The 20,389-nt window shown below is 42.3% G+C and overlaps 3 protein-coding genes across 11 annotated transcripts in view; 2 read left to right on the forward strand and 1 right to left on the reverse strand.

Moving 5' to 3' along the window:
* The first annotated feature begins 448 nt into the window (after positions 1 to 448).
* Positions 449 to 7,110, forward strand: LOC125307030 (leucine-rich repeat-containing protein 36-like). 4 transcript variants are annotated; one of them, XM_048262755.1, is made up of 11 exons: positions 449 to 634; positions 931 to 1,015; positions 1,216 to 1,267; positions 1,356 to 1,742; positions 3,301 to 3,357; positions 3,511 to 3,617; positions 5,908 to 6,067; positions 6,282 to 6,454; positions 6,543 to 6,642; positions 6,711 to 6,822; positions 6,994 to 7,110. In XM_048262755.1, exons 2-11 carry the CDS (start codon positions 953 to 955, stop codon positions 7,097 to 7,099), a joined length of 1,317 nt encoding a protein of 438 aa, XP_048118712.1. In that variant the 5' UTR covers positions 449 to 634; positions 931 to 952; the 3' UTR covers positions 7,100 to 7,110. The 4 variants fall into 4 exon arrangements, with proteins under 4 accessions (XP_048118712.1, XP_048118710.1, XP_048118713.1 ...); XM_048262753.1 differs by having other exon boundaries at positions 3,301 to 3,617; XM_048262756.1 differs by having other exon boundaries at positions 3,301 to 3,617; positions 6,718 to 6,822.
* A 98-nt stretch (positions 7,111 to 7,208) lies between these two features.
* On the forward strand, positions 7,209 to 16,273 carry LOC125307028 (BTB/POZ domain-containing protein KCTD19-like). Of its 2 annotated transcripts, none has more exons than XM_048262749.1 (17): positions 7,209 to 7,944; positions 8,110 to 8,257; positions 8,649 to 8,837; positions 9,358 to 9,480; positions 9,677 to 9,881; positions 9,970 to 10,118; positions 10,218 to 10,333; positions 10,534 to 10,676; positions 10,772 to 10,855; positions 12,334 to 12,442; positions 12,828 to 13,416; positions 13,694 to 13,834; positions 14,041 to 14,085; positions 14,642 to 14,793; positions 15,068 to 15,160; positions 15,261 to 15,377; positions 15,764 to 16,273. In XM_048262749.1, exons 1-16 carry the CDS (start codon positions 7,672 to 7,674, stop codon positions 15,345 to 15,347), a joined length of 2,646 nt encoding a protein of 881 aa, XP_048118706.1. In that variant the 5' UTR covers positions 7,209 to 7,671; the 3' UTR covers positions 15,348 to 15,377; positions 15,764 to 16,273. The 2 variants fall into 2 exon arrangements, with proteins under 2 accessions (XP_048118706.1, XP_048118707.1); XM_048262750.1 differs by having other exon boundaries at positions 15,895 to 16,273.
* Positions 15,440 to 20,389, reverse strand: part of plekhg4 (pleckstrin homology domain containing, family G (with RhoGef domain) member 4) — a 62,823-nt gene continuing 57,873 nt past the window's right edge. For 3 of the 5 annotated variants that reach the window (XM_048262748.1, XM_048262747.1, XM_048262743.1), the window contains exons 17-24: positions 20,077 to 20,301; positions 19,408 to 19,578; positions 18,840 to 19,020; positions 18,417 to 18,533; positions 18,042 to 18,293; positions 17,500 to 17,696; positions 16,870 to 16,929; positions 15,440 to 16,663 (exon numbers count right to left, since the gene is read on the reverse strand). In XM_048262748.1, the coding sequence (XP_048118705.1) occupies positions 16,891 to 16,929; positions 17,500 to 17,696; positions 18,042 to 18,293; positions 18,417 to 18,533; positions 18,840 to 19,020; positions 19,408 to 19,578; positions 20,077 to 20,301 (1,182 nt within the window). In that variant the 3' untranslated portion in view covers positions 15,440 to 16,663; positions 16,870 to 16,890. The remainder of the gene's footprint in view (positions 16,664 to 16,869; positions 16,930 to 17,499; positions 17,697 to 18,041; positions 18,294 to 18,416; positions 18,534 to 18,839; positions 19,021 to 19,407; positions 19,579 to 20,076; positions 20,302 to 20,389) is intronic. The other 2 variants (XM_048262746.1, XM_048262745.1) reach the window with 2 other exon arrangements.

The raw sequence follows: 20,389 nt of genomic DNA on the forward strand, positions 1-20,389 counted from the left end.
GATTAGCAGTTTTATTCCGATCAAGCTTGTGTAATTTCTATTCCGATTGAGCCATTATTCCGATTCTAATTGGAATAAAAGCATCCATGTAAACCTACCTACAGAGCTAATATGCAACCATATAACCATGCTTGATAATATGTGCTATTCAATTTCTGAGATATTAATGTACCTTCTGAATATTTATTGAATGTTGAATATGTATGACTAAAATGCTACACTTTCACACGTTTTCTTTGAAAAGCAAATACTGGTAAATGCTAATAAATGAAATCATGGATTCGGCTTTAAATGGCTTTACCTGCTAAACTGTTCCTCATGAGATCTGTCAAGAGTCCACACCCTCACCTACACCGATGTTTGGCTCCTCGCCGCCGTACCCATGGCTACCAACAATGCTTGCAGCAAAGCAAGGAAGCAAAGCTTGTTTTTCACAGTGTGGGTTTTGGGACCAGACGAGGGCCTTTCTGCCATAAGTTGTTTAATAATGGCATGCAGTTTTTTTTTTTTTTTTTTTTTAAATGGGCAAGTTGTTGTCAAGGACTGCAGACTGAGTATGCGGGAGGCGCTGTGCTCTGAATGAGAGGCAGTGGTGCGAAGAAGAGAGAAAAGATCTTCAGACAGACACTGAGAGGTGAGATGCTGTGATAATGGAAGTTGAAAAGGACAAGGAAGTCAGGGAGATCATTATGTTCAAGTGAGCAAGACAGTCAGTCGGGCACAGAAACTGTGTTTGATCGTCTTTTATATGAAAAACAGGACAAAGCAATGCAAACAGACAGACAAAGTATGATCTTCAAGGGACACCAATCCATTGAAATTCAAGTTATGGTGGCACAAAGTAACACTGCCATTGTTTTTAAGCTTGGAAAAGTCTGTGTACACTTAGAGGGAGACTGATACTAACCCCAACTGATCCTGTTATTTTAGAGTTCAAATACAACACAGCACAATGGCAGAGGGAGAATTCAAAACAGCGAAACATTTACCTAACAAAACAGCTAGCTCCACACAGGTATGACACTTATTCTTTCTTTCTGTCTCTCACACACGAACACACACACACACACAAACAAAGACATATGCATGTAAGCACACACACCTTAGCTTGCTACACACACAAATGCATGCTACTGCCTTGCTACTCTCAATCATACTAAAAAGGCTGCTACTTGCTGCACATACATTTACACAAATATACCTACTACATTTCAGGACTCTCTACAGGACTCCTCAAAAGTCTTTAAGGCTGCAAGCTTTACAGAAGGTAAGGGCCTTGTTTGACTCTAAGATTTTGGTAAGTGTGTCTAGCTTAGATTTCAAGAGGGTTACACTCTAGTCTTGCTGTGTTTCAGAATACAAACCACTTCCCAGAGCCACACACTTGTCGTCACTGCTCACGACTCTTTCTCCCAAGTGCCCGAAAGAAAAACGGAGGGTGACTTTTCTCGAGGACTACAAAAACATCAAGACTTCACACAAAGATTTGTGTATAGATAGCACCAGTCAAGTGGAGGAGGATACATGCTCAAAGAAACAGGCCATTTTGACAAGACCCTCTCCAGAAAGATCAGACAAGATACTTCAGGGTCATGATCTTAGTGAGCAAACACAGACTAAATGCCAGAGCCCTAACAAGTGGTCATTCACGTTAGACGCTGCTCCGCACACACTCAATAGCATAGCACACTTCCAGACAGAGATGGAGGCCAGCATCAATAGACTACTTCAACTCACCACCGGTAAGCAAGCAGAGAGGATCAACAAGGCAACAGCCATGCGTTTGGATTAACTCCCATTTAATCTATTTATTTAAGTGATAGAGTGTACAGATTTGCACAATGTATGATTGTGTCTTGTTCAATGAGGTGGTAACATACCGTATTGGTATTAGTATTATTAGTAGTAGTGTTGTGCTTTGAGCTTCCACATGTGACAAAATTACCAATTCTAGATTTAGCCACAAGGGGGCATAATTGCAGAGGGAGGAAGAGGTTTCATTGACCTGATCTGTCCAGAGAGCATGTATTCCAAGAGGTTTTTACCATTCCACAGAGGTGGAAAGTAACGAAATACATTTACTCACGTTACTGTATTGAGTAGTTTTTCTGTGTATTTTGTATTTTTAAGTAGTTTATAAAATCGGTATTTTAAATTTTACTTGATTACTTTTTGAGTGAAGTATTGTGCCAGCTACATCAAAAATCCCATCCGTTACTTGAGTAAAAAAAGTTAAGACTAACTTAAAACAGAAAGGGAGAAAAAAAAAATCGCGCCCTAAACCACTAGCCTAGTGATAATGATCAGCATGTAGCCTACAACAGGACATGAATCAAGCTGACGCCATGCAGTCTTTCTGAAAGTGATGGAGATGGAGCTGGATCACGAGATGCATCAGATTAGCCTAACCTATGAAAGTTTTCCGCTATTCCAATGGGTTGTCTCAGTTCGTTTTAGCACCAATGATTGCGGAGATATTCAAGCAAACACCATAGGATTTTGTGTTTTGACGTTTGTGCTCACCTTTCTTTGGAAAGAAGTTTATTAGCAGTTGTTTCCCCTCATTTTGATGTCTCTCTTTTTCCTGTTTTGGCCTTTGTTTTTAGTAACCTGACTTGGCTTTCTTGGAGAAAGACATTGCACCAGCAGCACAACAATTAGCGGTCCACTACTAGCAATGCTCAACTAAATAAACAAAAGATAGACTACCTTATGAATCGTACCGCCACTCAGCGGCCATATTGCAACACTTTTTGGGCACTTATCGTGCATCTATTTCAGCAGAAATGCATTTGTGTAAGGCTTCAGGACACCAATCTTGCTCCAGCAGCGAGATCACAACAGATGATTGACACGATGTCTTCACAGCACACCACATGATTGGCTCGATGTATTTTACAACACACCACATGATTGGCTCAATGTATTCACATGTCAACATTTTGCCACGGAAGGGTTGTGATATGTGTAGACAACTGCGTTACAAACTAACCCCATGCATTACTATGGAGGATTTTTTGAGTGCTGTATCTCCTCATTAGAAAGTCTCTGGTAAAACTGGTTGTTCTGGTACCCCCCCCCCCAAAAAGAAAAAGTAACTAAGTAACTTAATTAAAGTACATTTTAAATGAACTACTTTTTACTTTTACTTGAGTACATTTTCAGATAGGTATTTTAACTTGTACTTGAGTAATATTTCATCAAGGTATTGGTACTTTTACTTGAGTACAATATTTTCATACTTTTTCCACCTCTGCCATTCCATTACAATAATTTGTCATGTGCCCATTCTTCCTGCAGATCTGGAAATAGCAACTATTGTTCCAGATAGATCTGCAATTGCCTATCATGCCTGTGGTGAGTCTCAGCTGTGGAATGCCTTTCAGCCAAATCTCACTGAAGACAGACCTCTAGAGGTGGAAGGCTATACCAGCGCACTAAAGCCAAAGCAGTGTGTGGAAGATAAAACTATCAACTTAATGGCTCCACCAGCATCTGTCTCTCCCTTAGGCCTGAAGAAAACACAGCAGCCCACTTCTCCCTTAGACCACAACAGACAGATCGTTACATCACAACCAATGACTCACAGTCAAGAGGAAACCACTGAAACCAGCAAGGTCTATCTTATCAGCTGACTCAAGTGCAGAGGACAGATCACCAACAGTGTTACTGGAGGGTGCACATGGTTTCAGGGAAATTTCTAATCATTAAAATTTAGCTAATTGCACATTAATTGAGATTTACAAACATATTAAAGACCCAGTTATTTTATAATAATATTAATATTATTAGATTGTAGTAGGGCTGGGATAAACAATTATTTTTTAAACGATTAATCTAGCGATTATTTTTTCGATGCATCGATTAATCTAACGATTCATTTTTTCAGTCCGATTCGATTTCAATTCGATTCGATTATCGATTATCTCCCCATTACTTCACTAATAGCAACTATACATGTTTATTTACATATCTGAATGTAAAAACATGAATTCTTTAACATTGCAATATATGTTTATTGCTCTTAAGATTCCAAAATAAAAGACTATACAAGTGCAAAGCAATGCATTCTTAGTCAGAGGTAGCATTCAATAAAGTTCAGTAGTGTATGTCTAATTGAGTAACTGCCATTTTAAGACGTTCGTGTGGGAATCCTTGCTATTAACATTAACACAGTTAAAAGGCTGCTGATGTGTGGGTGCAATTCATACCGTAGTTAGTTCAAATAACGGTTCGTTCTTCTCCTTTGGACAAGCACTTTTGAGTCTTGGAAAACACTTTTTCATTTACATCGGGATTTTGCAAACATTCAGTCAATAAAATGAGCCCTGCATGAGTAACGAATGCAAGCAGCTGCAAGTAAGCATGCTAAACTTGACATCCAAACAGTATTCTAACGTTAACTTTGAGATACTGCTTGATTGCATACACTAACTTAACTTAGTTTAGTCTCCTCAATGTACTATGTTGTGATAAGACCTTAGCAGAGTTTACTTTAACTTTAATGCAGCAGTTTTGAACAAATTTGTGCAGCATGGTCACGATGCTAAGCGGATTTAATAGCAATTTAGCCCACTGTGTTATATGCAGTGCTTCTATGTGGCAACAACAATCCTTTAACAATCGTGAATATTTTGTTAAATGCACATGCAGAGGAGGAGCAGCAGGCTCCTTACGAAAGAGAGCGGGCGGGGCGAGGAAAGGCTGTGTGAGTAAAATGTGCAGCTCAATGAAATTATTTTATCTTATCTTTAATTTAAATAGTAGGCCTACAACATAGAACATCAATGTGTGGTGGCCGGTTTTGATTTCGTGGTGCCCAGCCACAGATTAGTCAACGTATGGAAAACACTGAAGGTGTAAAATTAAAAATATTTAACAACACACGTTATGCTTGACGAATCGACGCTCATATTTTGCGTCGACGTATTTTTTGCGTCGACGTCATCGATTATATCGACGCGTTGTCCCAGCCCTAGATTGTACACTTTTTTTAGATTATTAAGACCCCTCAGAAACCATGATTCAGGGAGAGCTCTAATCATTAAAATGGGGAATTTGCATTTGCAACTTGAGAATGGGCATTTGCAAAACATTAGTATACTAAATACTAAACCTGTCTAAGCTTTGATCAAATTTGACTTTGCTTTGTTTCATTACATTTTGATGGACAACATCAAACACATGCATGGGAGTATTCCCCTAGAACACTGTTTCTTAACTGGTGGGTCAGGACCCAAAAGTGGGTCGCAGAGCTTGTGGGTTAAAAAAAATGCCATTTTAAGTGTTACTTTATCAGATCTAATATCAGGCCTTTATTTTCATAGATTTTATTCATATATCAGCCGTTGCCATGGACATAGACAATGTTAATGTGACAGGTCATGATAGACATCAGTTTAGTGGTATACGCAAGTAGGCTACGACCGCAAATATTTGAAGTAGGACATGGATTAATTTAAGTTGAGTAAAAAATGGGACTGAAACCCCAGTGTGTGGTGTGCAGTGAATTGCTGGCACATGAGAGCATGAAACTATCAAAACAAAAATGCTACATGGAAACTAAGCACCCCTGTCAAAAGCAAACCTGAGTACTTTGAAAGGTGACATCAGGAGTTGAAGACCTCACAAATGTAATGCCAAACATCAGCATGTTCCAAACAAGTAGGCCCACAGGTATTTCACGTCTTACCATGTAGCTCACCATATCCGTTGGCTTGAAAGCTAAAAAATATATATATATGGGTCGCGACTTAATGAACATGGGAAATTGTGGGTCCCAAAGCCAGACCAGTTAAGAACCACTGGTTTAGACCATTAGACATTGGTAGGAAAATGTTGTTTCCACATTCAGGAAATATCAGAACTCACCTGGCAGTTGTTGACCGTAGGCCTGTCGTTACTCAGGTGTCTGGATTGTCGGGGGTTGGCAGCAGCTCTCTGTGTGATAGTCCTCTACTCCCTCCCCACATCTCTGAGCTGTCTGCCGTACTGAGAGGCCTACTGGATCTCGTCGACAGGCACTGGAGTGGCAACTTCTCCCTTCATCTCAACCCCAACTTTCTAGGTGAGGGCTGCATGCATACTGGTCTTCTCACCTGCAGACATAATGTAGCATGTGACAATGTTATACTTTATATAACAACTTTAGCAAATCAAGTATTTTGTACTGATACACTACCAGTTGCAATGAGGACATAATTGACACCATAATGCCGTTTGATGCACACAAGTCAAATATTATTATCGTTGTTATTACCATATTATCATCTCTTATACAGAACAAGCCTACAGTATCCTCTCCAAACTGAAGTCATCCTCCCATAAAGAGACAGAGGAGAAAAGGGACGTAGGTGGTAATGAAAGTGTAACAATACATGAGAAAAGAGAAAAGAGTCACGATTGCACTGAAGTTGGTCATCTGCAGGGGACATTGACCCAGAAATCACAACTGGTCTGTATGGTTATTAAAGTTTTACATTCATATCCGCATGAAGTACTGAGGTGAATCCTTAATTATTTTGTTACAATTTATTACCCAGACATGTCTTCAGAAACAGCTTGTCACAGCCCTGATGGACAACATCAAGTTAAAGCATGAGATACATAAGTTGAGAGAAGACAACTCCTCCTGGAATAACAGTGAGTTTTCAAAAAATTCTCATTCTAAAGGCAGATTCTGCACAAATCCGGGGCTGACTTTTTAATAGTTGACAGACAATGGCAGAGTTGTTTGCAACTGCAAGGGAAAGTGCTGGAGGCTGAAGAGAAACATTTGAAGGAGTTAAAAGACTCAATGGACATCCTACAAGCAACTCACAGGTGGGTCTGGTCCAGCAGTGATGGGGACAGACCCATAGACATAATATAGAGAACTTTATTAATTTACGAGGGTAGTGGTGGGAATGTTTTTATTGCGAAGTTACAAAATTATGTTTCTCCTTAAAATACATAAAATGTCTGAATTAGCAAATGTCAGAATATCTTCCACAGGTCTCTACAGCGCCTATCTCTGACAAGAACTGGAAGACAAGCCATGAAGCCACCGCCTGATGATGGGGACGGCCTGCCTACAGACGCTTATGATGAGACTATATAAAATAAAGTGAATAGGCATTGCTAGTGTTTTGTGGTTATTGAGAATCACAACAAACTATTTGCTTACCTTGATTGCGAAGGAATATTAGCACTACATCTCAGCTTTCTCGGTATAGAAATGCTCAGAAATCGGATGACACTGTTAAACAGGCGGCACGCGACACCAGTTCGATCTATGGCACGTTCCATACTGAAACGGCTTTTTATAATGATGAAAGAGAAAAGTGGCATCTTATATTTTTAATGTTATATATATGATTAGAATAACTAAACAACATATATTACCATTACTAAGTCTTAAATAGGTTGTGCATTTATACGTCTATTTTGATGTGCGATCAAGTGATTTTTCCTTTTCTGCGTCGGCAAGCATGACTAGCTAACAGCTAGTTTAGCTGCTAGGGAACTTGGCTTGAATAGCTAACATGGCTAATGTTAACGTAACTGTTACATTAGCTAAATATTTTCAATGAAATAATTTATCTTTCATCGCTCAACTTACTCCGATTAATATTACTCTTTCAGTGGGTTGAGATTGAATTTAGCTGCGGCAGAGACCACACCTTTGTCATCATGGCAGAAGAAGACACCAAAACTTGCATCTTCAATGTTGGTGGATGTTTGTACTCCATTCCGATAAGCCGACTCTCCTGTTTTCAAGAGTCATTGTTACTGAAAGAATCTGTCTTCAATCATCACGCAAGATTATTCCTAGACAGGGATGGCTTCACCTTCAGACACCTACATTATTATATACACACTGGTAAACTTGCGTCCTCTTGCATATCTGAGATCAATATTTTATATGAGCTGTCATCAACCCTACGTCTTACATCATTGCAACAGGTGAGTGATAACTTAATATAAAAAAAGAGATAACTTTATCATACTGTTAGCTAACAGTCTACCTTCACGGCTAACGGCTTGTGTCAGTGGTCCCGTAGAACCTACAGTTAACACAAAAGAAGCAAACATTTAAAGTGTGTAAACAATACATTTCTTTCTTCGAAGGCGTTAGAAAACCGTCAGTCAGGCAAGCATTTCCTACGTGCACGCCCAGTTGACCTACAGGTCACAGAAAGAGCTGCTATGTATTACTGGAAAACAAGACTTTGTAATCCTAAACAACCTGAATCTGTGGCCAGCCCGGTTTTCACAGGTAAGCAATGCCCTCTGCTGTTTGCAACCAGACATACATGAAATAACATCACCTGGTCCTGTACCAGATCAGTCAATCCAAGAAATGTGTCAGTCCCACATTAAATAAATTAAACAAAATCATGCATATAATAGAGAAAGCTTGAAATATCCTATTAGCCATTCCATATAGCCTACCATATAAGTTAACAAATAGGTAAAGATCTGTTATTTCTCCATATTTGTTGCATTTATATTTGTTACATCAACTACAGAACTTATTTTTCTGAAATTATTGAACTTAAATTAATGTCTAGATACCTTAATCATTAGTTACCTTTATGGACTCTTAGTTACTGTAATCATCTCTTGACTTCATATGAATCTGTATGCATTTTTGTAATTTCCATCAGTGCATGATGCCATACCTCTGGGACTGGTGGGGAAGCCTCTGGTGGACAATGATGAGGAGGTGATGTACTGCTTCATTCCACTGGAGCAGCTTCGATTACATCCCAACTTGGTGACACAGGACAACCTGTTGTGGCTGTGTGATGATATAGCTATCATTGAATGTGGGAGCCGTCTCTTCAGGTTCATAGGCAAGTTCCCTCACTTTAACGGTAGCCATCTCTGCCCACTGTGCCTATTTTATGTCATCTTTGACTGAAACAGTAGGCTACCACTACCAGATTGACTTATTTGTCACACAATGTCTATATTGTAAATGTTCTTTTGAAAACCTACTTGCCACGTGTCAGTGCATATAGCTCTCAGGAGTGGACTTGCATGGATAGCTGTAGAATATTTCAGCACATTTAATTATATTTTCATTTTCTGGCTATCAAAACAAATACTGTGAGTCTATGACACTGACAGGAATGAACACAGGAGTATTTACACATTCTATATGATCCATACTGTAGTTGTGTAGAGTTATATTTTTATCCTTTTCTAAATGTTTTTTGTCCATTTCTGCTCAATACAACTTATCCATCAGTCTCAAGATAGGCATTCCATTCATATGCCTTGTCAGTGGTGATGATAGATCAACAAAGTGAGTGCTAGCAGCTGGTAGTGGCTGATATAAGAAAGACCTGGGTTTGTTTTGCTTCATTACAGCTAATTTCCTGCATACGGGAAAGATCTTACTGCCAGAGCATTTCGGTGATTACGAGCTGCTGAGCAGCGAGGCAAAAATGGTTGGCATGACAGAGTTCGTGGAAGCACTGCAGGAACAATGTGGTGAGACACGTTTCACAGAATTCATTAAGACCACAGGTCTTTTAGTTGAGAAGTAGGGGTTACTTGTTCCCTTTCAGAGTTCAGAGTGTCCCTGGACATTACATTTAATAGGAGCTTGATTTAATTTAGTACTTGATGTTTATCTCCAGTACTCCAGCTGCTGTGACATTTAATAACATCTATTATCTTCCCTCAGAGATAAATAGTGACTCTTCGTCCATACTTCTGGATTCACCCCAAATATCAGACTCGGAATCTGTTGCTCAGCCTTTATATATCATGACCTTTGACCTGTTAGTGAAGTACCCTGATTCTTCGCTGGGTCAGCTTCACATAGACAGCAATCTTGAGGGGAGCAGACTGTACGTAACAGGCTCTGGAGTTCTTTTCCAACACGTGCAGTAAGGCTACTTCACAGATAAAATATTTCTGAGATGCATATACAATGAAAGGGGCACTCCTTCCTCATGACGTTTGGTGTTGTTTCAGGGATTGGCTGGGAACATGCTGTCTGCCTCTGACAGAGGAGGCCTCTCAGCTGTCTGGCTTATGCGAGTACCTGGAAGGGCAGGATGGGGCCTACCAGGCTTTCAAGGAGGCCTTGTTCCAGTTTCTGCACAAGAGGAAAACCTCAAAAAGTGAGACATTGCACAAAGTTAAACCAAGAGTCTTGTTAAAAAATGGTTTTCCTTGCCTGTAACACTGGGATGGTGTTTTTTCCCGGGACTGTTTTATAGGTGTATTTACTGCAAAGCCATGGTCTGCTTCAGTGGCGGCATGCACGGTTTATAAAATTGTAAAAGTTTACGTTGGAACACACTGGTACGCCACTTATTTGCAGACTCTCTTGAAGGTACGTGAAATGTTACAGTGTTTTTTGCTTTAACAATGTCTTTTAATCTGCCTCTTATGCTTTAAAACTGCTTATTTGTTATGACAAATAAATCACAAGGAACATTTGTGTGAGTTAGTGGTTTGGTTCTCCATTTGACTACAATGTATGAAACATGTCTGGCTCCGGTCATGTCTACTCAATTCTGTTCCTCCCCTCAGTATCCAGAGCTGCTGTCTAACTCTAGTAAGGTCACCTGGATCTGCTTTGGTCAGAGTCTGCATGTAAAAGGTGACGGGCAAATATTCCGTCACATCTTAAACTTCCTCAGATCTGGTCGTCTGTTACTTCCAGCTGACTTCAGGTAAAGGCCCATATTTAAGGCAATCCTGTAGAGTAAATATCCATCCCTATGTCAAACACTGTCATCAGAGTTATGTCTGTGCTGATCTTTTCCAGAGAGTGGCCTTTGCTCTGCCAGGAGGTTGAAGCCTTCCAGATCCCAGCCCTCACTGGAGCTTTGGAGGACTGCTCAGACTACAGGTGATGGACTAATCATGTTAACCTCTGGTGAATGTCACTCTGACCATCACTCAAAATCAGAAGGACCCAAGGACTTATCTCCAGTCATTGGTGTCTCTGTACAGAAAAAAAAATAATAAATAACCTATGCAAATATATACAGTACCATATATATACAGTATATATATCAGTACATAATCAATGTTATGTCTATTTTGTTTGTGTTGAATTGTATTTTTGTGTAGACATTCTTAGGTAGTGAAAGCAGTCCACAGAAGTAGTGCAAGCTATATTGTGTAATATGATACATTTTGGGCCCTATTTTCCACCTGGCGCATGGCGGAAAACGGGTTTTTTTCTTGGCGCAACGTTTAAATTCTTATTTTACATGTCTCTTTTTTTGAGCAACGCGCCAAGGGATGTGGCAACTAACGACCTGAGGAGGGATCTGGTGCGTTGTCTAAAAATCGCTATCTTACACTACCTAAAACGCATTACGCCACTGACCAAGAGATACCTGGTCAGAAGTTCATGGCGAGTTGTTTATATGTTATATTAAGAGCGCATTATCAACAGTGATATGGGCGGGTGCACAACGCACCATGCTTCTCTCATCCACAAACGCACACCGGCGCATATCCATGCAAAACATTACAAATTACACGATTACAATGGGAAACAGAATTAGAATAAAGATATTACGAAATACATCTCACAATGAGTAGTTACAGTATTCACCATCATTTGCACGTTGGTAATGACGGAGAGGCAAATATGAAGCACAGCTGAAGACACACTGTCACGAGGTGTAAGCAACTCCTCTGCAGGATAAACGTTTTTTATTCAGTCATTCGAACATTATAGTTTAGTCATTATAGTATTGCTTTTTCCAAGGCAATGTTTTCAATGGTAACCCACTGTCAGTCAATAGTGAAAGTAATTAACTGACGCCACAGTGAAGTTAGTTTCACTTTTCCAATAAGTTCAAATAATAGACGAGTGCAAATGTGTGTAGGCTATACTATACTAGGTTTTTGTAAAGCATGGTTTAGTGGAATAACTGTTCCATACGGTCTGGTGTGCAAGCAGATTCCTTCAAATGTGCCACTGACTATGAAAATACCGATGAGCTGTTTAATATTGCGCTGCGTGTTGTTAAAGGGAATGACAGATGTCATTCTCATTGATTTAAATGATGTTACGCCCAAAACACACCCTTGACTGAAAACCTAGGACCTATGAAAAAAAAATAGGAACGCCTTGTAGCGCCATCCGCCCGAAGTTTGATAACGAAAACACTCCAAATGTGGACTGAACATCCCACTTAAATTTAAATAAGCTTTTCGCCAGTGACCATGCGTTTTAGACTGTCATGATAGGGCCCCTTGTGTCCATTCTGAAGATTTCTCCACATACATTTATATGCACTTTCTTATAAACATTTCAGTGCAAAATTAAATAGGTCTATGCAGCCCTCATCACTTAGCTCTTACTCTCAGGGCCTGGTGTAGAGGGAAGGTCCACAGCAGTGATGGGTCTTCCTCCTCGTCTTTGGCTGAATCCCTGTCTCTGGACGAAGACTGCTTTCTGGGGATATCTTCTGATGAGGTTTGTTCCGGCCTGCCTCACATAATTCCATATCAAATACAAACAGTGTGGTAATACTTGATTTGGCAATGGTGGTGCAGCTCCTTTCATATCATTTAATACTGTCAGCAAAAATTCAACCATCAGCTCTAAGAAATTAAAGCTCCCGTGCTCTACAGATATAATGTGATAAGTGCCGCCACATTCACAGAATTTAATATGAACAACTGTTGCGGGATATCCTTGTGGGTGTCTGTGGGAACATTTTAATCACAGATCAGGTTTAGTCGCCTGACTAATTCATCTGACTTACTGTGGGGATCCCGTGTGGAAAAACAAGAACACAGTAAACAGATGGAGATTGATAGACTGGCAAAGCATGTGTATGATCCCTTACTTTTCACAGGAGAGCATGGACTTCAGTGAACAAGACACACAGCTGCAAGAGAGCCCAGACTACTCATGCTTGCTGATGGGAGACTCGTCAAGTAGACCCAGCTCAGAGGAGCCTATTGTTGTTTCCTCACCAATTAATCACAGTCCCCCTAAAAGCAAGAACCTGGGGCAAGCCCAAGGTGTCTTACCAGGCCTTTCAGAAACTTCCAGAGAAAATCAAACCACTAACGGTGGGCCTTCTACAGCCAGCAGTAGTGCCAGCCATGCAGCTAACGCCGCCAGTGCCACTGGCGATCTCTCGAGCTCCATCAGGAGCCTGCTCCAGAAGATCCGCGGCACCTGCCTGGAGAGCCTGCTCCAGAGACTCAGCAGCAACATCTCGGCGTCCACACAGCAGCAGCAGCAGCACGTTGCCTCGGCGCACAGGACGGAGCAGGAGTCCATCCCCAAGGAGCGGCTGGTGCAGATACTGGAGGAGACCTTCAGAAGTCGGCCCAACCTGAAGATCAAGAGGCTGCCGGGGCCTACGAGCCCCATCGGCTCAGGCCACACTGCTAGGTCATCCGATTCACCACTAGAAGACAGCGTATCAGCAGCAGGTCTAGGACAAGCTCACTCCACACCACATCTCCCATATTATGAGTAATCTTAATCCTTAATCATATGCGTGAAACGTAACAGATTACCAGTATTTATAGAGCGGTGTAATATATTTATAGTATATAGTATTGTGGTACTGTGTTGCTGGAACAATACTACAGGTAAAGGTAGGCTGTACCTGTGACTCTGTGGCTCTTTACAAATCATCTGTGGAGAAAATGATGAAAAGGAAGAGCTGGAGGAAACGTCTCTGTAACTGTGTTTGTGTTGCCACAGGAGGAGAGAGGTGGAGCTGGAAGAGTCTTCCCGTGAGGGGCTGCGTGATCCAGCTGACCCACCCCCCGGTCCTGGGGAGAGGGGAGCCAGGTGGCTTCTTCACCCACAGCGTCATCTACGCGGGCACCCCTCCAGACAGCAGTGAGTAGGAACAACATGGGACACTGGACTCTGGACTCCGCACTGCGGAAACAGAACTGCCGTCCAGCTGCAGCTGCCATGATATTATTATAGAAGACTGACAACTCCGTTTCCTCTAGCTCTGGAAAAGTCGCTCAATGAAATTCCAGTCTGTCTGCACCATGTTTAAAAGATGATAAATGAATTATGTATATCTGTCCAACCAGCTGCCCATCCGCATGTGACTGCGACTGCAATGGGAGATCCCCAGGGTGAGTCTCTTGGCTTCTGATGAAGTGCCGCTACTTATTGCATGGAAAGAACTGAAAAGTACATGAAACGAGATAGCACTGGTTGTTTTGACCAAAATCATGACTATCATGTTTCAGGGGCAGGATAACAACTCACTCCGTGACAGCTGAAGTTGTTATTTTTGGTGCAAGACAGATTTAGACCACTAGGGGGAGTGATAGGATTTTTTTCATGCCATCATCCTGTCCCTTTAAACCTCAAGCTTTGCTCCTTTCATTATTAAAAGGTCATATATTTGAGAAAATACCTCACAGACAGCTAAAACAAACTATTGAGGCTCTTCAAAAATGTGCACTGACGTTACAGAGTATTTAGTTTTTGGCTCTGGAGCCATGGAGAAGCAAGCACACAGGCTTTTCGTATGAATTATTCATTCGACCAATTAGACTGGCCCTCTGTGTTTGATTTCTCCTCCTCTGTTTGGAGAGGAGAAGAATCAAAGTCAAACTCTGGAAAGACTCTGCGGTATTTCCTGCAATAGTGTGTGGTAAACAACTGAATCTTTTTACCTTCCAGATGTGGCCTTCGCCCACTTCAATCTGTCTTACGAGGAGATGGTGTACGGACGAGAGGGCCATGCTTTCCTGACGGGTATCATCCTGGACTCGAAGAAGCTTGACACAGCAAATTGCACTCAAAACTTAGCCAATCTGATCTATCTCCTCTGGGTGAGGACATTACTGATCTGTAAAGTAATAATCTGGTCATACTGTTGCGTAACATGCCAACATCCAGTAATATAATAAAACTCAGCTGGTTTTAAGATTTATGATTAATTAATAACCTGACCATTTCTGTACATTAAGATCCTTGAAGGATTAAAGCCATATACTGACTTTGTTATTGTATCTCTTCTGGTCAGTTCTTTTCTAAGAGTGAGCACATTACTCAGAGGCTACACCACAGAGATCATCTTTAATACCTGTTGTTTTCTCACCACAGACAGATCAGATAAAAGACTCTTTGCAAGAGCTACTGGGCCTCATCGAAGTCAAGCTGCATAGGACCAGAGAGAAGTTACAGCAGTGGTTGAACGTAAGCTACTGCTTATTGGAGTTGTATCACTGAGAATGCCAAGAACACTGTCACACCCAACAGGTCATCTGAGACGGCTGTTTCATTCTGATCTACACAGTTCACCCTGCCGCTGGCAAGACGTTACACAGAGTGCCTGATGCAGCTGGAGAGACACTGCTGCCAGATAGAAACCCTGTTTCCTTAAGACACAGCAACAAGCCCAGGCCGTCTACAGGTATGAGGTCAAAACTCCAACTAGCATAGACAGACAGATAAGAGAGTGAAAAGAACACGCCATTACAGATACAAAGCAATCCATCTTTATTAAATATGTGTGAACTTGTTAGGATTAAGAAATATGACACTTGAGTACACAATCATGCTCCAGCTATAGATGGAAATTTGATTTATTTTTTTCCTTTGCTTTTTCTTCTCTTTCTTGTCTCCCCTGTTGCAGTTAAGAATGGCACTTTAGTGATTCCCTGGTTTTGCTGGTTAATACATACATGTACAAAGTTACCACAGTTCTCTCCTAAACACTAGAATCACAAAGCACCAAGTGGTGCAACTATTTACAGACACTGTACAGATTGTTTTTGTTTTTATTTTTGTAAATGTCAGATTCCAACAAAGAAAACGAAAAGAAAGCAAGCAGTGCAATGAAAGATGGGGGGAAAAAATGAAAGTTTATGACTCTAAAGGACAAGTTGTAACCAGGCCTCTTGTCATCACATCCCTCCTGCACAAAGAAGATAGGCTGAGTCTCTCTGGGATGAGAGGAAGATGCATTAAGCCCCTCACGACAACTACTGGCTGCACTGAACATGAGGCTGGCAGTGGATCAGGAAAGCTTTTCAACAGCGGCAAACACGACGGCCTCGTCACGGCAACAGCAACGCCGACACAGATAAGAACCCAGGGGCACTGACCACAGGTCAGTTGCGTGTGAAAAAAACAACAGACATGCATGGGATGATGACCAAGACACTGAAAATGTGTCATGTTGTGTCATGTTGCCTACAGAGTAGAGAGGCATATTGCTTTCATAGAACTGTTAAAGAGTAGACTAGACTCTTAACCCAAACTCAGAGAGAACCTTTTCATAATAAAGGGTGTATTTCTGCTTTGTCATTTTGCAGTCTGCAGCATAAGTGGTAAAGAACAGACAAAGGAAAAAAAAAACAGAAAACAGTTCAGAACTGCATTGTAAACTACTACAATTATTTACAGTTACGGGTATAGTACAGTACAACACTACTCTGCCAGTACTTTTTTTGAAAAGAAGATAAATACAAGAATATTTTAAAATCAACTTTCTTAAAAAAAAATAAAAAAAAAAAGATATAAAAGCTATGAAAGCTCAAAGTGGCTTTAATAAAACAGTGCTATATCCCCAGCTCTTTCTATGAGATGAGATCAGATGACATGTGCTGGCCTCCAGAGGAACAATAAATACTTGCTTGACCCCCTCTTCCTTGAGGCTGACATTGTCTTCTTGGTGAAAACAGCTGGATACTAAACCTGGAGAAACAGGCAGGGGCAAGAGTTATACACTGTACTTGTCTTTCATGCTCCCAATGAAAAAAAAAAAAAAAAAAAAAAAAAAACAACAGCGTGGAGAAATTGTTCCATATGGTCATGCTTGGTTGTCTAGGCAATGGGCATTAAAATGATGGAGGGAGATGGGTGATGTGAGCCAAACATGTGAAAAGCATTGCCTCACTTACTCAAAATCAGGATTACAGCAATCACACTATAGTGGATGGGCCTATGATTTGAGCTGCTTTCTGTAGATGGAAGGAGAGAAGCGCTGGTTACAGGAGGGTTAAGGGAATGTTAAAGGAGTTCTGACATGTTCCAAGGACACTGACCCACACAGAGACGGTCACAGTTAGGGGTTTCAGTTGTCTTTGTGTGTGTGAGTGAATGTTAATTTTAGTAAATTGTGTAAATAAAATTAAACTTCTGTCCTTCCCCCCTGTTACAAAAGGGTTTGAGATGACATGAGGGCATCGTTCATGCTCAAAGGATGCAGGTGAAACAACGGCGTCACGGCCATCAACAAGGCAAAACTAATTACATTTATTGTTCAGTCTGAGTTAATCGCATTAGAGGGAAGAGGGCCTCCTTTATAGGAGAGTAGTGATGAAGAAGATAGAATTAGGTAGAGACCGTTTTGACTGTGATGGATGATCAGATCCCAAGACAAAGCACAATGTCACATCAAATAGTCTCATTACACCCAAGCAAGCACAGGATGCACATGCCCAAAGTGACAATGGTGTTTACAACAATCTGATAGCAAGGATAGCAAGCCAGCACAACCACTGCACAGACACACACACACACACACTCACCGCTGAAATGTACTGGCTGTTGAAGCGCGGCTTGTCCTCCACGGGCGAGGTGACGGCTGAGTAGCAAGAGGGCTCGCAGGGCGAGCTGGGCTCCTCGGAGAGGGCCTCCGGGAGGTGGCTGGACACGCAGCCGCTGTCCGAGCCACTGGAGCCGCCACCTGACAGACATTGGGAGGATGAGCCTGAGCTCTCAGTGGCTGTGGGGAGCCAGCACAGAATCAGCACAGGGGTCAGATACAGTGTAGGATGAATGTACAAAATGGATATAAAACAGGACAAAATGCATACTTATAGCATAGTTTTTGCTGTGGTTTACTGACTATTTCTTCATTGTATCTGACCCTGGCTGTGCACACTGTTATCAGAGTTTGTCTAGGCAAGGCCCAACTCCCTCTAGTGTTGGTTTGTGTGAATAGCAATGCCCCCTTCAAAGGTTAAACTGTGGAACATATTTGTTCCTTAATGGATGATGGGAGCTGGGCTGCTATTTTACTCTGTTAGCTCTAATAGTGCCGGTTGTTTTAGTGTAACGTCTAACGTACTCATGGAGGGCTGGCTGCTGGTCTCATGCTCCAGCTCGTCCTCCTCGATGCAGGAGCTGATGAGCCGCTCGCCGGGCATCAGCGACTGGCTGCTGTACATGTGCAGGTTGAGGGGCCCCAGCAGTGTGGAGGAGGGGGGCCCGCCGGCCGCCTGGGGACCGCTGTTCACCGACGTGCTCACAGACGCCGCCCGCTTGAACGGGTTGGAGTGGTCGAAGAGCGACACGGCGATGGACGCCCGTGTTCTGGCTCCTTGGTCAAAACAGATGGGACTCATGAGCAATGTCAACAAATAACACAGTGAATGATGTAAACAATGTAGACAGTGAACAAAGTAAAAAAGATGATAATATTCGTAAAAATAAAAATCAATACCTCTGCCCTTCATGATGTAGTCGATAGCCCTGTCGTTGATGGCAGCATCGCTTGGCTTTATGTCCAGGAAGGGCTTGTTCCCTACCCCCATTGACACCATCTCCTGCATGCGCAGCTCTGCAGTGGAGCAGATACAAAAAAAACTGTCAATTTGTGCTACGCAAAAAAAGAGGAGCAGCCTCGAGGAGCAGCACCCTCGAGGAGCAGCACCAGAGAATTTGCATTTAAATTAAACGCTTGACACATAGCTGTGAGCTCAGCGTAAACCAATCCTTGTGAGATTCAAATAGCACGCAGCCCCCGACACGTTCCCCCTTGGCCCAGGGCAGTGGAGGATTGAACGTCTGAATAAAACATGTTTTTTGGGGAGCTGGGGTTGTGGGTTGCCAGGTGAAATAGGAGAGCCCCGTCTCTATAAGTCACCTTTGTTTCGGGTGGCCTGCTGCCACAGGATCCTGGCAATGTCGGAGGTCCAGGCTTGTTTGATCTCGACCGTGCCAGCCTGCAGAATGTACGTCTGGTTCTTTGAAGTTCTCCTGCGGAACCAGATCTCGAAGCGCAAGACGTTTTCACCCGAGGTCTCCGTCAGGCCTACATCGGCCGTCTGTAGAACAATCAAGAGGATTCTGTTTAGGGTCGTCCTAATTAACAGTTCAGCTTGAGTTTGAGGTTTGAGGTCAAGTACAATAACATGATGTTGGCTTGTAAAGAAAAAGCAAGCACTCTGCTTTAGAGGATTGCAGTGTGTGAGTGTGTGTGTATTCAATTGAGTTTTAAGGAATTACTCTTCAGTTTGCTGAGATCAGCAGATGTACTGAGGCATCCCACTTGGCAGATTATCCTACATTCTGCTGAGGCTGGAGTTTTGGTAGCGTGAAAATTAGCTTTGTAGCTAACACTTTCACATGCTACTGCACTGCAGTTTTAGACAAACAGTGACAGGTGCTCTGTGTTTTGATATTTCCATACATAGTTCTAGTATAGATCTTACCTTGAACGAGTGCTTGTAGATGTAGACATCTAGGCCTCCCTCGATGCGCTTGGGTTTGCTGAATAGAATCAAGTCCTCAAACAGGAAGACGTGTCTCTGGCACTTCTTCCTCCCGTACCAGATGGTGAATTCGTCCTGCTTCACCAGCTGGCCCTGCTCCTTCAGATTGACCTGCCAGGGCAGCAACAGGGGGAGAGAGAGCCTTACATCTGACCTTATACTGATCATAAACACAACCTGATGGCCAGAAATGGGGGCTCTGCCCACAACAGATGGGGAAAGGCTTATCCGAATGGGGTGGTGTATTCATAGCAACTCAAAACAACAGTTGTACAGTGAAAGTACAAATATGTCAGGTCAACTGAAAACAACATGCTTTTACCAGTAAGGTTATAAGCAGTCAAACTGGAAAGCCCTCAGGAAGTTAACAGGTTATGTTACTGGTTGCATGCCTTGGTTGTGATAAAACACACATTCCTGTCTGTCTGTAGAGCACTTGTATTTTGATCCTCCAGACACAAGGTATGTTTTCCACTCAGCGTCCTCATGGGACTCATGGGAACCCATGCATTTAATGTCTATTATCTTTATTCCTGGGCTTACACAAATATAACACCAGCGCTGTGCGCTACCAGGAACATAAGCTAGGAAGCATAAGGTGCAACTTACATCACAGTCGCGGATGGCGTCCATGGCGAGCAGGTCGTTGCCGTGGCGCAGCTGGAACTTGACCATCTCGGCGGCGGCGCACAGGTAGCACAGCTCCTGCTCCTGGGCCTCGCTCACCTCCTTGATGAGGTCCTTGAGTAGCAGAGCGTACTTGCTCATGCGCTGGATAGGCTTCAGCAGGTACGAGGCCAGGTCCATCTTATCGCCCAGCTCCAACTGCTTGTGCTGTGGGTGGACGAGAGAGAGGAGTCAAAACAGGAGACAGATGAAGTTAAGACTGAGGGTTAGCTATATTGTCTGAAGTCGGGTTCGC

Source organism: Alosa alosa, chromosome 14, assembly GCF_017589495.1.
Source record: "Alosa alosa isolate M-15738 ecotype Scorff River chromosome 14, AALO_Geno_1.1, whole genome shotgun sequence".
Classification (NCBI taxonomy): domain Eukaryota; kingdom Metazoa; phylum Chordata; class Actinopteri; order Clupeiformes; family Clupeidae; genus Alosa; species Alosa alosa.

What these genes read in the sequence shown, in the direction of transcription:
- LOC125307030 (XM_048262753.1), top strand. Translation starts at nt 953, where the DNA reads ATGGCAGAGGGAGAATTCAAAACAGCGAAACATTTACCTAACAAAACA. An exon ending in AAACCACTGAAACCAGCAAG is followed by an intron (nt 3,618 to 5,907) that starts GTCTATCTTATC and finishes GTCGTTACTCAG; the next exon opens with GTGTCTGGATTGTCGGGGGT. An exon ending in TCTCAACCCCAACTTTCTAG is followed by an intron (nt 6,068 to 6,281) that starts GTGAGGGCTGCA and finishes TCTCTTATACAG; the next exon opens with AACAAGCCTACAGTATCCTC.
- LOC125307028 (XM_048262749.1), top strand. Translation starts at nt 7,672, where the DNA reads ATGGCAGAAGAAGACACCAAAACTTGCATCTTCAATGTTGGTGGATGT. An exon ending in CCGTCTCTTCAGGTTCATAG is followed by an intron (nt 8,838 to 9,357) that starts GCAAGTTCCCTC and finishes GCTTCATTACAG; the next exon opens with CTAATTTCCTGCATACGGGA. An exon ending in TGGGGATATCTTCTGATGAG is followed by an intron (nt 12,443 to 12,827) that starts GTTTGTTCCGGC and finishes TACTTTTCACAG; the next exon opens with GAGAGCATGGACTTCAGTGA.